The 20765-nt window shown below is 45.7% G+C and overlaps 2 protein-coding genes across 7 annotated transcripts in view; one reads left to right on the top strand and one right to left on the bottom strand.

Annotated features, from left to right (window-relative positions):
- The window catches only part of CCDC92 (coiled-coil domain containing 92), a 27429-nt gene extending 16712 nt beyond the window's left edge, over positions 1–10717 (top strand). For all 6 annotated transcript variants that reach the window (XM_040611088.1, XM_040611072.1, XM_040611079.1 and 3 more), the window contains 3 exons: positions 7315–7461; positions 7780–7821; positions 9283–10717. In XM_040611088.1, the coding sequence (XP_040467022.1) occupies positions 7332–7461; positions 7780–7821; positions 9283–10058 (948 nt within the window). In that variant the 5' untranslated portion in view covers positions 7315–7331 and the 3' untranslated portion in view covers positions 10059–10717. The remainder of the gene's footprint in view (positions 1–7314; positions 7462–7779; positions 7822–9282) is intronic.
- Positions 10718–11288: 571 nt separating this feature from the next.
- Positions 11289–20765, bottom strand: part of DNAH10 (dynein axonemal heavy chain 10) — a 58205-nt gene continuing 48728 nt past the window's right edge. Inside the window, exons 68-79 of the mRNA XM_040583523.1 lie at positions 20399–20553; positions 19973–20156; positions 18925–19125; positions 17530–17739; positions 17056–17151; positions 16159–16330; positions 15540–15671; positions 14861–15072; positions 14597–14764; positions 14149–14329; positions 13074–13219; positions 11289–12598 (exon numbers count right to left, since the gene is read on the bottom strand). Coding sequence (XP_040439457.1) covers positions 12452–12598; positions 13074–13219; positions 14149–14329; positions 14597–14764; positions 14861–15072; positions 15540–15671; positions 16159–16330; positions 17056–17151; positions 17530–17739; positions 18925–19125; positions 19973–20156; positions 20399–20553 — 2004 coding nt within the window. The 3' untranslated portion in view covers positions 11289–12451. The remainder of the gene's footprint in view (positions 12599–13073; positions 13220–14148; positions 14330–14596; positions 14765–14860; positions 15073–15539; positions 15672–16158; positions 16331–17055; positions 17152–17529; positions 17740–18924; positions 19126–19972; positions 20157–20398; positions 20554–20765) is intronic.

Genomic DNA, 20765 nt, shown 5'->3' with positions numbered 1-20765 from the left:
CCGTGCCCCCTTTTCTTCTTCCCTTTCCCCCTTTTCTTCTTCCCTTTCCCCCTTTTCTTCTTCCCTTTCCCCCTTTTCTTCTTCCCTTTCCCCCTTTTCTTCTTCCCTTTCCCCCCTTTTCTTCTTCCCTTTCCCCCTTTTCTTCTTCCCTTTCCCCCTTTTCTTCTTCCCCTTTCCCCCTTTTCTTCTTCCCTTTCCCCCTTTTCTTCTTCCCTTTCCCCCTTTTCTTCTTCCCTTTCCCCCTTTTCTTCTTCCCTTTCCCCCTTTTCTTCTTCCCTTTCCCCCTTTTCTTCTTCCCTTTCCCCCTTTTCTTCTTCCCTTTCCCCCTTTTCTTCTTCCCTTTCCCCCTTTTCTTCTTCCCTTTCCCCCTTTACAAATTTATCTTTCCTTTAGAATATTTTTTTCTTTTTCCAAATTTTTCCAAAATTTTTTTTTCTTTTTCCTTTTCCCCCTTTACATATGTCTCTGGAGCTGGAGAGCTTACCTAAGCCAGGAGCCACTAAGTGCCTGGCAGCTGGGCATTTTATCCTTAGAGCTGCGTTTTTCTAGAAATGTTTTGTCACTTCCATGAGAATCTTTACAATGGGGACTGACTAAACCTTTGAAGGTTCCTATGGGAAGACTCCTGTGTCCTTAATTGGTTCTTGAAATCGTAGTTCATATAGCACACGAAAAGCCTTTTGGCAGCTTTTGCCGCATTCGGAGGGGGCACTGGCAAGACACCAGCTGCGAGGAACACGCCTGCCTGCCCGTACGTGTTTCTAGAAGGTTTGGTAGGAGTTGACAGACAGCTACCGTGGCTTCTCAGGTGGCAGTCACCCCATCCATGCAAAAGGAGGTTATTCTCTTCTCTTTAGCAAGTGCCAAACAGGAATGAAGACGTTGAATAACTGCTGTTGTTTGGGCTTCCTTCCAGTAGGTTCCTTTGGTCTGTGTCTAAAGCCATGATGGGCATCTCCCCGCTCTTGCCTGCAAGGGGGCACAGGGACGCTCTGGTGTTGTGCAGAGCCCCCAGCACACAGCCAGGCGCTCACTGCCTGGAAATATTTTGAGCTCTGTCCAAACAGTTAATATCAGAGAGGGCCTTCGAGCCTGCACATCATCTGCATCATGATTTGGCCGTTAAAACATTAGTGATTGTTTATGGCAAGCGTGGGATGAAGGGTCATTTTGGAAGCTCTTGTTTAATACTTTTAATTTTCTAATTAAGATTAATTTATTTCTTGTTCCCTTTTAAAAAGCGCTTGTAAAAGTCGGAGCAGTTCCTTTTTAAGGTGAGTTCACAAGAACGTTAAGTCTCCTTCTCCACTTTTGTGGAAGGTGTGGGCTTAGGTAGGTGCAGCACAGATCGAAGTGTTGCATTTAATGTTCCCAAGGGAATGCCGTTTAACTCATCCCAACTCTTCCTCCTGGACTATATTCAAGAGAAATTGTGACTCCATTGTTTGGAGGACTTAAGGCTCGCTCTGAGCTGTACCTAGAAATGCTTGGTGGTGCCAGTGATGCCGAGCAATGAGAAATGGTGTGTGTTCTAGGGGTGGGATGCAGCCTACCACCCCGATAAAGCTTGTGGAACTGTGACGGGTTGGCTGCCACTGGTGTTCAGGAGGAGGTGTGTGGCCGTTGTGGTGTTGAACACTGCAGTGCCTCTTTTAATGTTTTATCGTCCTTATCAAGTGACATATGCATGCCCTGTGGGAGTTTGCCTAGCGCTGCATTGCACAATTCCTTTTGTATAAGAACATAGCAAACTATTTTTTGAAGTTGCTTTGGAGACCAGGAGAAAGAAGAACCATAGTGACAGAGCTGCTCTGTGGTGTATGCAGCCACAGCTTCCTTCCCAGCATTGGCTTGATTTATCTGACAAAATCCAGCCAGAGACTGGTTGCTTTGGTAGCTGTCCCTCTGATTTCCATGGTGAGGGAGTCAAGATTGCTTGTCCGCGCTAGCAAGGGCTCAGCTGACTTCTGAATTTTGCTGTTTCTCTTGTGCTTTTTGATTGTAACCTTATTCTTGGCTGCACGTTCCTTCTTGTTCCAGCGAGCAGATTAAATCAGCTTAGTGCAGTCTCAGAACTGCTTTAGAGGATTTCCTCTTGGAAACCCCAAGGAGCGGCACACCTGACTGGATTTTTTTTTTTTTTTTCTTTAGACTGACCCCTCCCAAGACCATGTTCTCTCTAAGACCTCAGCTGCCCTTGAGAGCAGTTGCTGGATGTGATTTGTGGCTGTGCATGCTACGTACCATGTAAGAATTAACCCCCGTTAAGTGTTAAGGATTGTTAAGGAACTTGGAGCAGCTGTAAATCCTGCTAACCAAACCCCCTAGAAGTCAAAGCATCTGCTTAAGGAAGTGGTGAAAGGTGATCATTGACTTATCTTAAAAGAAACAGTTATTTCTTTTTAATTGTATTTGTTCCTTTTTCATTACATCTCCTGTGTCTATTCTCCTTTAAAAAACTTCCTGACTGAGGTTGCATGGGTCAGTTGGTCTCACTTGCACCATACCCTATGAGCTGCTGACAAATTCGAGACCAACATTAATTAGTGTTTTATGCAATCAGAGTAGCTTTCACTAATGGTACGCTTCAGAATGCAGAATTAAAGGGGTGCTGTTAATTTGCAATAGCTTTTTCAAGTTTCAATGCATGGTTTCACTTTGTGACAGTTGTCAATATTTTTGGCTTTAAAAATTAGTTTATATTTTTTGCAAGGTGTCCTTTGATCTTTACATGACCTAAATAAACAAGGAAGTTGATCAGCTGTAAAATGCTATGAAATATACAAAACACACAAACTGACTGAGTGGAAAAACAGAAATAAAAGCCTTCAGTGTATTAACAATCCAATTATTCAAGGAAAACTACTTGTATAAAATTACTTGCCAGTCATAAATCAGCATATCTTCATGCTGCCAATTCTTTAAAAAAAAAAAAACACACACCAACAACACCCCACAAAACACTGTTTTCAGCCAGTATGCTTTAAATTGAAATACATAGTTTGGGTGGTTAATCACACTAAACCATAACAACTTGGAGCACAAATAGCACTGAGCCTCTGTTGAGGCAAGTGCTGTCCCATCTTGCCACGTCCTGCGGAAGCATTGTGGGTGTGAGCGTCCGGGGGGAGTCCCAGCCCAAACCTGGGGTTCTGTCCCTCTACATCATACACCTGGTGTTTCCAGGCTCTTCGAGGTGACCTTTGTTTGGGTGTCCGAAGAGACCGCTCTGGGCTGGCCCAAAAGCAGGACTGCTGGAGCAATGCTGCCGTGTCGTGCTGAGGGGTTTTCCTCCTTCTAAACCTACGGTTCCGATCTCCAGCAATCCTGGTCGGTGGCCTTGCCCAGCACAAGTGAGCTGGTCAGGTTGCTGGCCTGGCTTACTGCATATTCTATCCACATCTTCAATCTGTTTGTGTCTGACTCAGTTGTGTCGGTTCTCAGGGCACAAAATGATTTGTTTATTATTTTGGAAAGAGAAATATTTTCTCTTTAAGTGGCTTCTGCCTTGGCAGTTGGGCCAGCTTTTTACTTGGCCCTGGCTAAGGAAGTGCCTACAGCTGAGCTTCGAGCTGGGTGAAATGCAGGTGATCTGCGGATGTCTGAGCTGGTCAGCCTGCAGATGTGAATTCTTTTTCTTCCCTCATTTGTGTGACAAAAATTTCCTTGCAAGTTTGGCTGCAAAAGCAATTAAAAATATTTACATGTGCTAATGAGCTTGGTTGACAGATAATGCGTGTTCAGTTGAAACCTATTTAATCCAGATCACAGGCTTAAATAATACTAGGTTTAATTTTGTGGTTTAAGGTTTGGTGTAAACTAGGTACGAAGTGAATAGTGGCTTGGAATATGGTGTTGTTGATGCTCATTTGTCCCATGCAGGGACAGCACAGGAGGGGTGCAGGCAGCCACAGTCCCTTGTCCTCGTGGGAGAGAAGCTACTCAGCTCAGGGGGCTGCAGCTAAAATTCATCGTGGGCTGATTTAATTGCTCTTGCTGATTAACTTACTGGTGCTGCAGGGAAGGCGGTGCTCTGGTGCTGGTAATTATTTTCTTCCAAAGCCTATAAAACTGCCTCATTATTGGGGTTTTTTTTTCAGAGTAGGTAAATCCTGGCATGATCTTTAAGATGCAAGAAATAAGGTGAAAAAACAATGTAGGAGATTAATAGATGGCTTTGGTTTGCTTTTTCTAACATTTAGAAACTATTTTTTTAAAAAAACCCACATTTATTTGCAAGGACTGAGTTATAGACACCTGCTCGTTGTTGCTGGCGATGAAGCCTTTTTCTGTTCTGACCACAGTTACAGGCATAAAGCCACCGTTTGTAGCCACCGTGATCATAAAGGCTTTGGGATATGATGTGTGGGCTGGTTTTTCACCTAGTGCTGTCAGTGCTTGGAGTTCCTTTTGGGGAATACGTTTCTGGATTAGCAGGTCCCTGTGAGCCTCGGCACAGCCTGCGGGCTCCTGCGGGGTTTGCTCTGCTGCCCTGGGCATCGGCAGGAGTGTAACAACCACTTCAGAAACAGGATGATTTGGCAAAGCTTCTGTCTGTCCAAGGTCAGCTTTGCAAGCAATGTGATGTGGCTCCGTTTATTTCTTAGTCAACCCAGAAACCTCTCTTCAGAAGATTTTTGGTTCGTAATTTTTGCTTATTTGCTAACTCTGGTGATTGCAAAATGACCCGTCCCACTCAGCAAAGCCCAGCTGGCACCACTGCCCTTGGGCTTCTTGAGCACTGAATCTAATGGTTGATCTCTGGTATAAAATAACCAGCAGCTCCCTCCTGTCCCTGGCACAGGACTGGATTCCTTGAAAGTCTTTTATGCCGCCTTTTTTTTTTTTTTTTTTTCCCTAATCAATTATATGCTTCTGTAGGGATTGATGGTAATGTCAGGTAAAATCACACCTGAAATTAGGGAGGCTCCGTGTGTGTGCTTTAGTGCTGGATAGTATAAAATTTATATTTTAATATTATGTATAATTATATATTTATATATATACATAAAATTAGACACAGGGCTGTGTTAGTGTCTAGGAATGACAAGCGTGGTACTTTCTCTGAGCATATGTGCTACCCATTTTCAACTTGTAGAATCAATTGTTTGTCATAAAACTACACCCCAAAAAGAGCCCGGTGGAGAAGGCTCGGTGTGGCAGGAGGAATTGTGGCACCACTGCGGTGCCGGCAGGGCAGCTGCGGGACAGAATCAGGGTCCATCTCATGCACAACATGTAGCCCTGTAATTCCAGACAGTGGCTGTGATGCTACTGCTGATGGTTGTCTGGGCAACGGGAGGCCTGATTCTTCAATTAGCTTTGTAACCTAAATACTAAATGTATTACATTTAAATTAATTTAATTATTATAATAAAAAAATATTTGTTTTTATAATAATAAAAGATTACAATTAAAATACTAAAAATAAACCTAAAACCCAAATTACAAAATTGCACAGAGAACTGTATTCAGCCAAGGCTCCTTGTGCATCGGCAGGATTAACCCATCACCCCGACTGCTTCACCAGTCTCCCACCTCCTTGGCTGCGTTACGTGGCAGCGGCGGGGGGCTGCCGTGGCTCCTGCCCCCCCAGCCAGACCCTCAGCTGTGCACCAGCAGCACAGGGGTACTTCCCTTCCCTTGTCCCTCTAGCGGTGGGCCAGGGGCTGGGGCACAGTTCCCTCTGCTGCTCGGGCCCCCAGAAAGTATTTCTTGTACCATGGCTCGCGTATTTCCCACCCAGTAGGTGCTACTACCTTGTCCCTCAGGTGTCCCCATGGGCCTGGCTCCCTGGAACGTGCCTGTGCACCTGCTCCTCAGGGGTCGTCATGCTCCTGAACTCCCAAGAGGGCAGGAAGCCTCCCAGTCATGACAGGTTTATTGCTAAAGGAATGTAAAGCGTAGTGATACGGAGTTGTTAAGGATGTATATTTCTGGAAAGTCCTTCCCACGCAGCCCCAGCAGCCCCTGTGGGGAGCTGGTGGAGCAGCACCACGTGCCCTGGCTGCAGCACCACGGAGGGGCAGCGATCATGCAGTGACGTTGGAGAACTGCTGGAAGAATTCCCGAGTGATTTTTGCACTCTGAGGCTGCAGGAGGGTTGCATACTGCTATCGTTGCTTTTTCTCATGAGTGTATTTATTTTGGAGTTTCAATCTCACTAGGAAGCAGGGCAATGGACAGAGTCACGTCGTGACAGACTGGGTGGCTAGGTGTCACCGGGACCTGGGAGCTCCTGCTGGTACTCCCCTGGATGCTCCTCCAGGTACCCCTTTAATGTCACAGGGAGAGCCTGGGCACAGTGTCTGCTTCCCTGCAGGAAGCATCTGCCCGCGCCGGGTGCAGGGAGCTATTTTTGCCTCTGTATCAGGAAATTCGTTTGGGAGTTATCGTCTCCAGCTCTGCTGGGTAGATACTGCGCGGCGGTGTGGCCTGTGGGCAGACACAAACCCATGTTGCCGTCTTGGGAGCAGCAGTGACACCGGCATCCTGCAGTTACTCGCTTGCCCGTCAGGCTGGGCGCTGCCGTAGCTGAGGCCTGGTTCTGTCAGGCGGTTGGTTTCCCAAGGAAGACATGGTGCTGTGGCAGTGTGGTGTACTCACAACCTGAGCAAGGAAGATTGGTTTTCTCTCTTTAAACGAAACATTGTCCTTGTCAGTTGTCCTGTTAAGTGCCATCAGGGCCTGTGCGAGACACCGGGCTGTGCCAGGGGGCCTGCAGGGGGCTGGGGTCCTGCCCTGGCACGGCTGAGGGGTGCAGCAGCAGCCGGAGCGCTCCGGTGCGGGTCCTAGGGAGCACCGTGGCACCCCTGGCCATGGCGGTGCTGCCAGGCCCGGCTGCGTGTCACTCCCCGGTTTGTGTTTCTCTTCAGCGCTGGCGCAGGTTAGTGCTTTCGGCCTTGTTCCCATCCAGGGGTGTCACCAATCCCTGTATCCCTGGAGGTAAGAGGGGGACCTCCAACAAGGCAGAGGGACACAGCAGCCCGTTTCTGAGAACTCCGCCTTTATCTGGTAACAGGATTAGTGACTTCAGTCTGTCTGAAGTTAATCCTTCCAATGCATTAACTCCAAACAAATGAGTTCCCTAGGCTGCTCCCGCCTGGAGTATAATTAGGCTTTCTAGGAACTTAACACACTTCTAATTGAAAGAGTCATGAAACAGGAAAAAAAACTTTTGTGGCATTTGCTTGATTGTGTATGAACTCATTAACAGCAGAATTTAGCTCTCCCTGCTGCTCCTGCCTGCGGAGTGAGGATCTCCACGCATGCAGGGCAACCAGCCATGACGCCTCTGTGTCTCTTCGCTGACAGGGTAACCGCGGGCCACGATGGCGGCATCAAACCTGGAGAACCAGCTGCAGAGTGCCCAGAAGAACCTGCTGTTCCTGCAGCGCGAGCACGCCAGCACGCTGAAGGGGCTGCACGCTGAGATCCGGCGCCTGCAGCAGCACTGCACAGGTAGCGGAAGCAGGGTCAGGGTGCAGGAGCGGAGCAACTGCTGCAGCTGGGAACCTTCCGCAGCGCAGCCGCGCATGGTCAGGGCAATCTGCGTGGATCTTTGCAGCATCATTAAGCAAATATTTTTATATTTAAAAAAAAAAGCCCATAGTTGCAGTTGGTTTACAGATTTGATAATTTGCAGTGGCTCTCCTATTCTTCAGCTGGGGGAAAAGCAAGTTACATTTTTATTGAAGCACGCTGTTGTAAATGTGCTCCCCAGGTGGTGCGTGTATGGGGTAGATGATGATGTTCTAATGAAATAACTTTTCTTCTCAGATTTAACCTATGAACTGACTGTAAAGAGTTCAGACTTGTCAGGTAAGGAATACATAGTGTTTTTCTTCTAATATTCATGTTAAACTTCCTCATCTTTTTTCAGTGTTTGTATTTTCTCCATTACAAGTAGGTGAGAATACTTTGCACTTGGGATGTTGAGTTTATAAATTCTAAAGGTACAAGAGTAGTTGTCTGCTTTCCAGACTTATGGGTTATTTACGAAGTAAATGTCACAAGTTCTTTACCAAGGGCACCCAGGAAGTCTTTGAAAGAGCCAGGGATAGTGTGTGGAACTGCTGACCCCTCTCTTACTCAGCAGTTCCCTGCACGCTACACAGGACGGGAATTTTAAGGGCAGAAGAGTGAGACGATTATTAAAACTTCGCTAGTACTACAGTTACACCACACAGTTCTTATCTCTGTGTCTGTGTATATATATACACACACACATGTATACACACTAGGTTCTAGTTATTTCAGATGGATTGTGTGATCAACAGGTGAAGCAGGAATAAAATACTCACTGGGAGTAACCTCCTGGGTCAGGGACAGGGTGGGACAGGACAGACACTGCAGGTAAGAGAGAACATGGGCAAACTCAGCAAAGCTGAGCGGCCTTGCATGTGCTCAGTGCTTTTTCTTGATACTGCAGCGCTGCTCAGATGCTTCTTACCGCAGGATTTTCAGAGTGTATCTGTGATGGCACTGTATGGATCCTACGCCAAGCTGAGACACTGCCTGGTGCAGAGGGCACAACACCTAACACTTTGTAGATGATGGCCCTTGACGTAGGGCGCTTGGTATTTGAGAAATCCAGGCTGCTGGGAAGCCATCCCACTGTAATAGCCGAGGGAAGAGTGACAAAGGTGCCCCACGGCATGAGGGCAGAGGTGCTGGGGCGGGTCAGCCTGCTTCTTCCTGACAGTGCATCATCCCCACTGGTGCAAGGCCCCTGAGCGCTGCAGGGCGATGTGCCACACTGCTGTGACGAGAAGGCAGCTGGGCTCATGCCCCTGATCTGCAGCGACTTCTGCAGCGGCAGAGCCTCAGCGCAGGGGCACACCGCTGCCTTGCAGTCACGGGCTTCAGATGCCTGCAGAGGGGTGAAGCTGAAGCCTGAGCACGTCTCCCTGGGGGGCTGTGCCAGCTGCCCCATCACTCCCTCCAGCTGGTCCGATGTTTGCAGTGGGAGAAGCTCCTCTAAGTGCGCAGAGGATTTTTGCATGAGTTCAGCAAGCTGAGCTCTAATCCTGTTCCCCAGAAGACATGAAGCATCTCTACTTAGTGTCAACACTTAAACCACGGTGAGTGGTACTAGCTCACCAGCACTTCTGTAAAAGCTGCCTGTCGCTTCTGAAGATGAAGTAATTTTAAGAGTATTAGCTGAAATTAGTCTTTGGGATTTCTCTGGTGGCTTTGGGATGGTGAATGGAACCCTATTGCACTATTTTACTTAGTGGCTATTGTTAACTTGAAACACTTCTGCTTTTCCTGTCCTTCTAGGAAATGGTAGTTCAAGAAGTGATGAACTCAAAAGAAAGTGCAAAGATCTTGAAGCTCAGCTGAAAGTCAAAGAGGCTGAAAATAATGAATTATTGAAAGAACTCGAACAAAAGAATGCAATGATAATGGTGCTGGAAAACACTATTAAAGAAAGAGAAAAGAAGTATTTGGAAGAGTTAAAAATGAAAAGCCATAAGCTCAATATGCTGTCAAGTGAACTAGAGCAGAGAGCGAGCACTATTGCTTATTTGACTTCTCAGCTGCATGCTACGAAGAAGAAGCTGATGAGTTCAAGTGGGACTTCAGAGGGGACCCCTTCTGGCAGTCCCGTGTTGTCCAGCTATAAGCCGTCCCCTCCCAAAGATAAACTGCCGGAGACCCCACGGCGCAGGATGAAGAAGAGCCTGTCAACGCCACTGAACCCCGAGTTTGAAGAGGCCTACAGAATAGGGTCGGAGAGCCGGAAGCTGCTGTTACGGGAGCCGGTGGATGCCATGCCCGATCCCACCCCCTTTCTCTTGGCCAGGGAAACAGCAGAGGTGCACCTCATTAAGGAGAGGCCATTAGTTATTCCACCTATTGCTTCAGATCGTGCGCCTGGCGAATCGCACAGCCCTGCCCGCGAGAAGCCGCACAAGGCCCACATTGGGGTGGCGCATCGCATCCACCACGTTGCGCCGTCCCAGCCGCAGCCGGAGGTTGAAACACTGGCAGTGGATCCAGTCCATGGCAGCAAGGTGGTCAGAAAGCACTCAGGGACAGACAGAACTGTTTGAGTAGAATCACTGAAATGCTCTGTTCTGTTGCTGTTTATGCACTGTGATCCTGTAGGATACATAGCACCTGCAGTAACATTTCTTTTGATGCCCCATGCATGCCAAACTTGTTCCAGATACATCATAAATAGATTACGCTCCTCTAATGAAACCTAATAGGACTGTGTTCATGTGGCAAGGTAAATAACTACTAAAGCTGTGGCCAAATCAGGGGTACCTGAGCGCTTGCTTCTGAGCACTGCTCCATGTATTGTAACTACACGTGTGGACAAAGGCACGGGCTGCGTTAGTAGTCGATGTTAGTGAAAGAAACTGAACTGTAAACCTGCAGCGATACGCACTGGCTGTTAACATTGGAACTGGTGGTGGGTCTTTTGTCTTCACTGTGTACGTAAGCCCTTCACACACACACGCACACACGAACCTCCCTGATGAAGCCTTTCTCATAGTAGCATTGAAAATACTGTAGACGTACGTACACTTTAAACTGAACTAAGGACAGCTTTTCCCTCACATGCACATACTCCGATGGCAAATTCTGTCCGTAGGTTCTCTGTCTCAAAACTCAGAGTCCCAGCAAGCATTACTTGATTAATCCTAAATAATTTGGTTTGTGGATTTGTTTAAGTAACAAATGGGGGGGGGGGGGCTAAAGCACTCTTGAAGGGTTAATATCCTTCTAGCAACAGTATGAACACTGGGGTGGGGGGGAGGGGGGCAGATTTCTGTTTGTTTGCTTTTTTTTAATTGAATGGTTCCATTATGCATTTCACACTAGCCAGTACACTGCACTTGTAGCACCTTCCATGCTGGCTCGGAGCTCCTTTTCCAGGGAGAAAAATGTAACGGGCTGTCCAATATGACAGTGGGTCTTTATGCTCTAACCTGCACTTTTTTGTAAAGGGATAATTTTGTTTCCTGAAAAATCTCAGTCTTGTTTTGGGCCTCATCAGTCAGTGCTGGCTTCTGCCAGCTTGGAAACCTGAGCTGTCCCTTTAAAATGTGTGTATTTAGTTTTAAATTTTAGTGATGTAACCAATTCATACAGGAGGAGAACTTGTCTTCTTGACTTCTATCTATCTATACAAGGATGAACAAGTCATCCTTGACTTCTATCCTTGTGGACTGGGATGGACTTGCCTTGCACTTGCCCTTGATTCCCCTACTCCTTTGTAGTAAGCAACAGGTAGACCTGACAGGTGTTAAGGCTACTTTTTTGTTGTTGTTGTTGTTGTGTTTTTTTCCTAGGAAATTAAAAAGGCATGCTACAAGCTGTGAATGTATATAATTTGGGGAAAGGAGCACAAATCTGACCATTTTTTTTCTTAAACTCTGATCAGCACCTCCAGCTCATCCTTGCTTCACTCTTGTCTGCAGCCTCTGAGAAGGACCAGCAAGAAACAATGGCTCCCAAATGCTGCTAAGCTTATGTGCCTTTAAAAATTCAGAACGCATAATCTCTGTGAAAGCTGAGAAGGATCCCTGCCTGCCCTCTTTCCTTCCCCTGGCCAGCTGTAGCTTGTCCCTCTTAAAGCTTTTTCTGCAGCTGTGTGTTGGTGTGTGTCTCCCACTGGAGCCCTGGGTCACCGGCAGCTGCCCCAGAGGCACTGGCAGGTGACAAAAGCTGTTCTTCCTAACCGTGGTACCACTCCGTTCCCTGTGCAGCATGACAGCTTCCCGCAGGGTTGTTCCCGGTCAGAGAGGGTTTGAACACCCACTAGCCCCAAGGCCGCCTGCGCCCTACCCCTGCACACCCTCACGCCTCAGTCACCTGCTGTTCTGAAGCCCAAGGAACACTACTCTGTGCGCTGCCTTGCTGGGTAGTAGGCTTTGGTTCGCGAGCGGTGGGGAGGGCTCAGGAAAAGCTGTGGTCCTGCGAAAGGGTTGGTTAAAGAAAGTTTGTTATTCTGTGGTTTACTATTTTTAAGTGTATTGCATTAACCAGCAGTGGGTTTGGTTTTTTGGTGGTTGCTGCCATATTTTTATGGCCATCTGTTGTATGACTGATCTACCCTGCCGCTTGCTCAAGGATGATGGAAGGCACTGCTTCTAAGCACAGCAGAAGTGATGCTTTGGGCAATTAAAAATATTTCTTACAACCATACAGGCAAACCTTGGTCTTTGTGTGTGTGAGACTAACTTATTACCTCTCTTGTATACATAGACCAGCTTGGAGCTTTTGAAAAGGAAATACAAGTTATGAAACCCACTCTCCTCTTCACATGTGTTTATTGATAAGACTAACTTGGTTGTAACATACTAAAAGCAGGTGTGCCTGTGCAAGCACTGCCCCAACCCGTGGTGCTGAATCTCTGCTTCGTTTATTTGTTTTCCCCCCACTCCCCTAAAGGGTTGGATTCTGTGGGAAAAAATCTAGCTCCAGCTTCAAACCGTTAGTCTGCGTTCAAGGTGAGACAAACGCCTGGAAGGACCCAGTGAGAAATGTGCTTTTTAGTGTGAAGATCAGCTTCAAACACAAGGCCAGCACCCATCGCGTCCCTTCTCTGGGAGGTTGTGTACACAGGGGTCCGGAGGGTGTTCTGAAAGAGCACGGAGGAAAGAACACTGAGTAGTGCCTGGAGTACTACCTGGAACTGGAAGACAAGAGGGGCCCCCAGCAGAGATGGCTGTCTTAAGAAACTCACTTTTTTTGGTTTAAGTCTTGAATATCTGATACCCAGAAAATGTAAACATGCTTTATGTCATTAACTGGAAATGGGAAATAACTGAAAGAGGAGTGGGACTGGGAGAGTGTGCCGGGATGCCTGTCCCACAGTGCCTCAAAGGAAAAGAGGTAACAAATGTAGTCACCCCCTTGAGTGTAACCCTTAGGAAAGGAGAACTGTAATGATGGCTGATGTAAGGAGAGGCATTACACTGCACTCTTCAGACACGAGTGGTCATGATAAAATACTGCTGCTTGTGCTAAGAGGGGAGGAGCTGCTGGCTGTTGAGATGGGAAAACAGGGGAAGTTAATAAGCTAATTGGCCCCTCTGTGGCCGGAGGAGCAGTACCTGGAGCCTGAGCCTGCGGGCTTCCGTGGGGATTATCTTCAGAATAGGTAACTCCACCACTGGTACTCTGGGCTTGCTTTTGGCGAGGCAGCCGTGCTCCATGTCCCAGTCTGCTCCTTCCAGAAACAGACCAGAAACAAAGCAGCCTGTGAAGGCAGAAAACACCACATCTTGTGTAAACTGAGCTACCAAAACAATCAGTTTAAGACAACTGTTCCTGCAGTAGCTGTGCTTGGCACATATGGTCATAAAAAAACTCGCGACATTTCAAACTGCAGCTACACAGAGGTATCTTTATTTGTCGTGTTTGTTTTTATAACACAACTGTGAGCTACAACATTTTTTTTCAAATTAAAATGCTCTTGGGTGCACTACATATGAGAAGCATTATTGGGAATAAATACTGATTTGCTTGCAGTTTTCTTGGGTGCCATATGCTCTAGCGTTTTGATGAAATGTTAGTAAATAAAGAATAGGTGATTTTTATTTTTAACTGAAAGTTAGATTTAGCAAAAAACAATCAGATTCTTTTTCTTCCTCTGTTCCCAGTCACGTGTAGTACTCCAAAGCCTTGCTCAGCTGTCCCCTTTACCCAGAATTTGTTGTATTCAGTAATTAGAGCATTGCTAGTCACAGAGATTTCATAAAGAGTTATTTACACAATAAATCATACATAGTTGTAGTTACCTTTTGTTCAAATATATTTCCATCTATTATTTGTGGTGTAAATAGATCTTTATAAACCTGCCAGGAGCGATAATTTCTAGCCATTAAGGAGAAAGGGCAGAGAGTGAGTGAACAAGGGAGAGGTGGAAGTTCAAATATATCCATGTGGGTGACACGAGCTGAAGGAGGAAGATCATCCCTTGCGCGGGCAGGGGCTCAGCCCGGAAGCAGGAGCCAGAACCCAGCTACTTCCCAGCTTGCAATCACATGGACCGTGAAATGCAAAACCAAGAGTATTCTCAGTGGAGGTATAAGCTAAGTAATCTCCCTCAGTATGCCAAGCAATTTCTCTCTCATACACCAATTAAAGACTTCACTCTTTTTGCCAAATAATCATAAAAATGCCTACCTTGAGCAGACTCTTCAGTGATCTCTTCTGCAGTCCTGTACTTCGTTACCTCTGTGTAGAAGGTGGAGTGCTCCAGGGGCCACTTGTTTTTCCTGCAGGTGGCTTGAACAAGAGCCATCAGGTAAGATTCTGGGACGTGCAGGCCCGAAAGCCACATCACCTTTGGCTCACCCTCCTCAACCTGCAATCACAGAAGACAATCTGTAGCACCTGGTTCTCCCAGCACACCAGGTGCTCAGCGCAGAGGCCAATGCTCTTAAAGACAAGCCAGTGGCTAGTGTGCCCTGTAGCCACGGTCATGCAACAATCCGTTATCATTCTAGGGGATGACTGGCATTAGTTAAGTAACTTATCTAAAGCAGTGTGAGTTCACTGACTTCTGCACCAATTTGAACAGCCTGCCATGCAGATTAACAAAACAAAAAGCTTTCTGGAGGCACTCGCTTACCCAGCTGGTGTACTGGTTATACCGAGCTCTAAAGAAAACAATCCAATTTCCAAGTGTTTTGAGTGTGTCGGGTGCTAGCTGCCGCCAGATCACAGGAATCTGCCCATTAAAGAGAGCCTGAGCCACATCGTCCAGTTCACTGCTCATTCCGACTTCCCCAGCCAAGGCCTGTAAAGGTGTGAGAGTCTGAGTGCCAGCCTGGGGTAGGGGAAGCCTGACTGGTTTCATCTAGTTGCTGTGAGCAGCGGCTGTGTTCTTACTTACATGTTGCAGGTCAGCCAGTGACTTTGCCATCCAAGTGATCAGCTTATTAAAACGTTTCAGTTCCTGCAACAGCACTACAGTTGTAGGAGATATGTCTGTTCCAAAACGTTTCCTTATCTGGTCAAGATCAAATACTTGCGGTATTTTGTTTTCTATATCCTTAGCAACATTTGCAATGTATTTGTCTCGAGTAATTCCCGTTCCAGTTTCACCTAAAACCAAAATGGTTTAATGAGACTAAATCTGCATAGGCTACTAACCCTTCGATTAATTCTCTACGAGAACTCGGAAAGCTGACTCACCTTTTGGCATCAAAGTCTCCCACCCTCTGCAGCGCTGACGCTTGCAGCAGAAGCCTCCCTGCGCATCTCAAACTGCCTCCAGGCACGTGTTGAACTACTTCCACACTGGCAGGGCCAAGCACTTCAGCTGCTCTGCTCACCTCCCAGTCCCTGCAGTTCTGCTGCTGCTGCTCCCCAAGGCCATGACACGATCCCGCCGTGCCCCCCGGGGCCACACACCTCCCATGGGGTGCGGGCAGTGTGACGGGCTGCAGTGCCCGTGCCAGGACCCAGGCACCCTGAGGCGGGCTGCAGCATGGCTGGTATCACAATCCCCGTGGCAAGCAGCTCACCACCTCATTATTTACAAAAACAGTTCAAAGTAATAGAGAACATACCTGTTTGAGGCTGCAGCTCAAGAAGATGAGACCATATATTGCGAACTGCTTGTGTATAATAGCCGATCTCAGCGTTTGCATGAAGACCATATACCTCTGGAGTATTATAAAGTGGCAGAGATTCTATTGCCTCTGCAGTACAAAAACACACTTCTTAAAGATGTGATATATTAAACCACAGGTACCAGGCAAAAAAAGAATACTGCAGTGATTTTTACTGCTTTGATAGAAAAAAAAATATAATCAAATGCTATAGCAGGTGTTGAAACACTGCAAGGAACGAATAAACATTATTAAGCATGAAATACACCCGCCCTACACCCCTCATGGAAATGCATCAATTAATAATAACATAATTAACATGCTGTTTATGTGGGAATTTTCTTGGGTTTTTTTAAAGAAATGAGGATCTGGCTGGTAAGCTCACATTACAAAGGGCTGCTCACACAAAGCAAGACCAGTAGCATCAGTGGACTGTAACATTGCAATAGGTGCACATGCAACTCCTGAAGTTCCTTTCAGCTTCTCATATTCAGCAACAGATGTATGGGGAGAATGTATACTGTAAGTAGACTTTTTTTTTAATGCTAACATAGGTGGCAGGAAAAGCATTTCTTACCAACAAAGTCATCTTTCACAGTCCCTTGTGGAATTTTATAATCAACCTTGTCGTTTTTATAAAAATGAAACACTTGGAATGTGTCAAATAGGAAATCACCAAGGTACTCATCCATATAGACGGTCAGAATGCGACGATCAAAGCTATCAATTGCTCGCCCACCATACATGACCTAGAAATTAGTTACATCAACATTATAGCATTGGCTTTGGAGCAGCAAATACAGTTTAAAATTGCTGAAAGATCCAAACTACTCTTTGATTTTGCAGTGACTGCATGGTCTAACAGTGTCTCCCTTAAGGGACACCAAGCACATCTTTTCTAGCCCCCTCACAAGGGCAAACAGGCAGGAAGTATTTGAACTTAGTCTGGAGATAGATAGCTGCTCTGGGCACCCCTCATAACCAGTGCTGGTGATTTGTGTGCAATGGTTCCCTTCCCTAGGTACCAGCTCATGCTCAGCTGTGATTAAGTGCTGCAAAACAACAGCTTTCTGCAGAATTTCATGTCACAGCAGCTACGCTGAACTGGCCGGCATCAGTTACAGCACTGCAAGAGCTTTAGCAACACCTGTTTGTACAGCTCGCACATCAGTTATACTCCCTGTACTAATAAAAGTTGTGCTATTCAGTACCTTTCATCAGAGGATCCCAAGGGCTCTCTCACTCAAAATTAATTAAGCACCATAACTCCCCTGTTGCGCGGTTACGCTCAGTGGCCCTATTTCCCTGAGACAATGAGATTAAGTGAGTTGCTCAAGGCTACACCAGAGTTCCAAGACTTCCCAGGAGAGATTCTCAGCCAGCTTTCCTTGATACAGCTCATGCAGAAAGGAAGCTTCATTTACCTGGATTCTTCTACCATCAAATGTTCCTCAGTGACATTGTAGGCACTCACCTCACCAATAAGATATTTGAGACTGTTCCAGGGGATTTCACCATCATTTTGTTGGAAAGCTTTTGTCAAGTATGTGTTAAGAATTTCCATGCAGACCTAATAAAGTCGTTGGAACATGTGAGATAAGAAGATTCATAAATGAGCTGTATATAAACATAGACTTTATTTAATGCAGTTTTTTGTTTGAAAACTAACAATTATTTCTTCCTCAAATAATTAAAAATTATAAATCCTCCCAAGAAAAGAAACCCATGAGAGAGGCAATAAACACATGAAGGATTGGGAACCTGACTAATTTCTAGTGGCCAAAATTGTTATTATAGAAGATCAGGAGTCCGCATGACTCCACAGCAGCAGAAAAAAAAATGAAGCAAAATCTTATTGCAAGAAGGATTAAAGCTGGATAGATGATACATTTTCAAAAGTAACCTGAGCAACTCAAGAATATAAGAGCCGTTGTCATTATTTTCTTACCTGGAAATCAGATTCATTAAAATCGTACAGCACATTCCAGCCAACCTTCCCAAACTTCCTTCTCTCCTGAACCACAGCATGGAAAAATGCCAAGACGTAGACTAAGGATTTAAAGGCAGGATGTGGGCACTGCTCTAAGGCTTCTTGGGGAATTTTGAGGTACGTGGCTCTCATGTTCAGTTTCAGACCATTAGGTGGTTCTGTCACAACCTATCAAAATAATTAGGGAAGCCATCAACTACTGGGTAGCCTCAGGAAAATAAGCTATAAATGTATCATGTTCTCCAAGTTAGCTATATGATGTAATCTTGACATTTTTGAGCAGCTTTCCAAACTGATATCAATACGGGATTTCTTCTTAAGTAAACACATGACACAAATCTTTAAGTTTATCAAAGTAAACACATGTATGTAAAGAGAAATCTGCTATCATTTTAGAAATAGTCATGGTATTGGAAAGATGCTAATCTTTATCATACTCGAAGATCTAATTTACTGAAATATCAGTACTGTACACATTTTGGTGTGTCCTACATATCACCACAGTAAGACGGCTTAACAGTCTTTAATATGGCTTTACTGATGATCAAACTGAGGCACAGCCAGCTTCCTGGCTTCCTGGCAGCTTTTTCAAAGTGCTCTAAAACCTTCATTCTCACTGCTCACGACTAGACCTACAAAGTGCATATTTGCAGTCTTAAAGATACGTTCACGCTCACTTCTCCCCACTGCAGTACTGAGCACTGCTGGAAATGAATACTCCAGAGCTGTCATTGATACGCTACAGCACACAATGGGAAGATCTGTCACGACACTGCTTTCAAATCTGTGAAATAAAATAATTATGTTTACAGGACTGGTTCACCACAACAGAAGTAAAACAGCCATAGGAAAGAACATTAGGACAGCATCATGGCTTGGGCCTTCAAAGCAATCAGCTCAGCTTGCTTGTGATAAATGCTGCAGCCTCAAGTAGCAGCTGGAAACCATTATCCTATTACAGCGTCTGCTCCACTGGCACTGTTGCCAGGCTAGAGACAGACCTCAGCTCTGCACTTCAGCATCAGGGCTGACAGGGCTATTCCTGTCTCTCTGGCTGTTCCTCACTTGTGGCAGCATTTGAGTCTAAAGACCATTTGTCACATTTCCAGGTTCACTTACAAACCTCTACTCTGAAGTAACTGCTTTGAGAAGAAACTACTGAACAGCTTTCACCCAAAGGAGATAAACGGGATGATGAAAAAAGGATTTGGCTTATAAAGACAAAAAACTAGTACATAGAGCCCAAGTCAACATGCTGCATTCAGGTCATGCTCCTCCCAAAGCCAGTCTGTTTTGCTCAATAAGAGTGGCAGGCCATGGCCTCCCGACCAGGGTTTCCCCACTGCACGCTACCTTCAGCGCCTTCTGCAGTATTCCAATCGGGAAGCCCTTGGTCGGGTCAGTAGTCAGCCAGAGGCGAAAGTCTGGGTGAGGCTTCATAATTTTCTCCAGGGCCTTTTCCAGATTGATAAGCCACTTCACCAAAAGGTGACAGTTCTGCAACATTAGCCACTCTCCACGGACTGCTACATTCTCCAGCATCTGCAACGCAATCTTAAGAGAGAGAAAGAACTGTCTGTGAGTAACTCTATGCTGTAAGCAAACTGACTGTGATGGGTTAGTGCAGTGAATTTCTTTCTGCTAGCAAGCACACTCAGCCTTTTAGTTAGTTTTTGTAGACTTACCAGAGTGCTCCCTGCCGAGAACAGACCTTTTCCAATACCACAAGAACTTGGTCTGAGATGGTTTTTCTAATTTCATGAATTCCTTTTGAAATTAAAAGTCATGCAGAGCATTTAAATATTTCAAAAGAATACAGGAGTGTGCATGGCCCAGAAGAGGGTGAAGATCAGAGTCTAGGAAGCGGTAGTCTAAATGAATCTAATAGGAGCTCTCACACTGACAAATCACAGCAAATTCAGTCACCTGCTAAGCTTTGGACAGCCCTGCCTTAGTGTCCATAACGAAAAGAGAGCGACAGGAAGGACAGCAAAAGCAGCAGGTAAAGGTAAATCTTTTTGGTAACAAACACTGTGACTTCCAATCAACTAATGTCAATACACAGATATACAGGGTCACTGATTAACCTTCGAAGGGCTGCAGAGTAACATGTTTTCAGCTCAACTGGCTTTTAACAGATGACAGTATCATTCTGAATCTACCCTTACCCAAAACCTAAAATCAGCCAGTCAGACAAATGCCCCCTCTCACATTACAGGAAAGCGTTATTTCCAGCCTTGTAAATTGTGTGCTATGTCTGAACGACAAAGTGGCTCCCTTTAAAGTGGAACAGACCTTTGGCAAGGAAATTTGAACAGGTCCACAATAGTGGGAGCACGATTTGCAATTAGCAGACTAACCTGCTGCACACAGCACATCCCTATTCTCCCACTGAAGTTACCTTTTCTTGGCCTTGTCCCATGGCTAGGAATTTGAGCCTATCCCTTCCAAAGCCGGTCCTCTCAGCCAGTTTCATGAGGTAACTGACAGGATCAGAGCCAGGACTTAAGATGAAAACAACTGGCGAGTAAGGACTGCTCTGCTCAAAGATAGCTTCAAAGCTGATCACAGGGGGCTGCACGTACCTGTTAGGAGAAGAAGCACAATAAACTGCTCATTTGCACAAGAGAAGCCATCTTGTGTAGGAGATGATTTTTACAAAAACATCAAAGCTCACCGCAGACCGCATGTGGAAATGATACAGAGTCAACTCATGCTCTGCTGTTCAGGTGAATTACAAAAGCATTTACATAATTGATTACAACTCCAGTTCTGTGTGAAATACCTGAATGGTGTGATTTGGATTTGAAAGAAGAAAGTAGCTTACTTCTCACTCATTGTCAGAGTAATGTAGTCGGTAACTGCCCGATACAGCCGATCCACTCGGAAACACCGTAAAAGTAGGAGCTTCTGAAAGTTCGTGAGACTGTTCTGGTACTGCATGGGGAACGGCATCTGCTCCAGAGCATCTGTATCATACCACTGGCAAGAAAAGATGGGAGACAATGCAAAGGAATTTCATGATTCCATCAACAAAATAGTAGGAAAGCAGACAAAACCAATTTCATTAACAAGGGGCCGAGAGACACAAGAACAAAGAAGGAAGTCAATCAGCTGCAAAGAAATATTAAAAGAAGAAGTGAATGTAAAAAATTCAACATTTTCAGTATAAGGTATTCAAGTCCAGAAACACA

This window comes from Falco naumanni, chromosome 1 (genome assembly GCF_017639655.2).
Source record: "Falco naumanni isolate bFalNau1 chromosome 1, bFalNau1.pat, whole genome shotgun sequence".
NCBI classification, from domain to species: Eukaryota; Metazoa; Chordata; class Aves; order Falconiformes; family Falconidae; genus Falco; species Falco naumanni.
This window is presented reverse-complemented; position numbering and strand designations above follow the sequence as displayed.